General features: G+C 31.9%; 1 protein-coding gene across 1 annotated transcript in view; it reads left to right on the top strand.

Annotated features, from left to right (window-relative positions):
- Positions 1–2077, top strand: part of VPS50 (VPS50, EARP/GARPII complex subunit) — a 122851-nt gene that overhangs the window by 85536 nt on the left and 35238 nt on the right. The window contains 1 exon segment of the mRNA XM_011363613.2: positions 318–440. Coding sequence (XP_011361915.1) covers positions 318–440 — 123 coding nt within the window.

Raw genomic sequence — 2077 nt, 5'->3', positions numbered from 1 at the left:
GTCTGAAGTAAGGATGTTTAGTACATTTGATATATACTTTCCCTAGAACATTTGTCTTTTTAAAGTGACGTAGCTTCTATTAATGTTTGATAATTAATATCTTAGTATCAAAGAAATACATTAAAGTACTTTATTTCTTTGCTTACTAATTTCTCTTTCCCTCCGGGCTATAAGCTCTGTGAGGGCAGGAGAATAATCTCTGTATCCCCACCTGATACATGGTAAGATTTTCAGTAACTAATCAGTGAATGAAGGATAGATCGTAAGCTGAATTACTCACTAATGTACTACCTGTCAACCCTAATTGCAGTTCTTTTGTTTTTCTATATTAAGCATTTCTCGAGAAACCTTAAAGAGCAGGAAGAAATCAGATTATAGTCTAAATAAAGTGAACGCACCCATCTTAACAAATACAACATTGAATGTAATAAGACTTGTTGGTAAGTAGCTGCATCTTTAAAAAAATTATTCTAGCAGTTAAGTTAGTCTACTTTTGTTACCAAATTATTATTACTTAGAGTTTTTATTATATACTCCAGCGCCCACCACAGTAAAGGATTTAATTGTTGTATGTCAGTGCTTTCTCATCTTAATTCTTCCCAATAGTGTAATACTTATATAAAGTCTATTTTTCTTTTTCAGTTAACTACTTAATAAGTATTTGTATCTTCTGCTTTTTCTAAAATTTCTTAATTAATTGAAATGTAATGAAAAATGCTCTATGTGAGCTAGAGGTATGTGTAGGATGATGATAGTACCAGTTTTACATTTATACAGTATATAGTATTTCTTACTTAATTGTTTCATTGATCTTCACAATCTTCCAGTAACATAGGCAGAATGAATAGTGATTCTCTGATGTTTTCAGATTCAAGAATTCTACAAGCTAAATATTCACACCATGTTGTTCTTATTACAGATTAAGAATGTTGTTCTTATTACAGATTAAGACCTTTATTGATGATTTTGTAGAAGGCAACAACATGAAGAAATGCCATTTAAAATATTTAGGTTTGAAGATGAAGTATATTTTTTAATGTCTATTTCACCATTTATATGCTACCTCAGCCTTTATATCTCACAAATAGGTCTGCGTATTTGACGAATAAGTTATAGAGATGTCTTCTGACAATAAGTCAACGATGCCAGTCAGGAATTTTAGTGGTTTTCTATAAAAATCACTGTGTTCTATTTATGGCGATGGTAATTTCCTGTTGCCTATTTTGATTATACTTAGCTCTGATAAAATGGTCTGTGTTCTTGAAGATAATTTCTCACTTTCATTAATGAACAGATTAAAGTTGACAAAATATTTTTTAGAAGTCCCATTTTCTTTAGGGAAAACAGTTGAAAAGTAATAATGAATTGAGATGAGAGGTAAAGGTACATATTTTCGTGACACACACAAAAATGACAGATTCTAAAATGTCGTTCTTTGGCTGATTATTGGCAGGGAAATTAGCTTTTCCTCTTTATCAAAGAGAGCTAACTGAACATAGAATCATGACTTACTCTAGAATTTATAGAATTAGATTTGGAAGGGTTCTGAGAGGTCACTTGGTATAAATTCCCATAAAATAAGAATTTCTTTCTATAGTGCCCCTATTATGTGGTGGCCATCTAACCTTTGTTTTATGTCTCACAATCACTGGAAGCATATTATTTTGCAAGACTGCTTGTTCTACTATCAGACTGATTTAATTGTTAGAAATCTGTTTCTTATGGTAAATCAAAATCTGTCTATTTCTGTAATTCTTTTGTCTTAGCTCTGCTCTTAAAAGCAAAAAGTAAATCTATCGTTTTTTCTTTGTATTCTTCCATGTGGTCACTTTTCAGATGTGTGGTGGTAGTTATACTGTTTTTCCTTTCCTTGTAACCTCCTCCCCCAATCCGTCTTCAGGGTCAGTGTGCTCAATTTCTTTATATGGTCCTCACTGATAGATATTCCAAAATTCCTGTCATCATTCTGGATTCACTATAGTTTTTGGTGTCTGAAGACGCCGCTCGCAATGTATTTTAATGAAGTTAGCTTATGCTTGATTATATTGAAGTAACAAACCACCCTAACACATCAGTG

Source organism: Pteropus vampyrus, unplaced genomic scaffold, assembly GCF_000151845.1.
Source record: "Pteropus vampyrus isolate Shadow unplaced genomic scaffold, Pvam_2.0 Scaffold4, whole genome shotgun sequence".
NCBI classification, from domain to species: Eukaryota; Metazoa; Chordata; class Mammalia; order Chiroptera; family Pteropodidae; genus Pteropus; species Pteropus vampyrus.
Note: the sequence above shows the minus strand (reverse complement) of the source record. Positions and strands in the feature narration are given on the sequence as shown.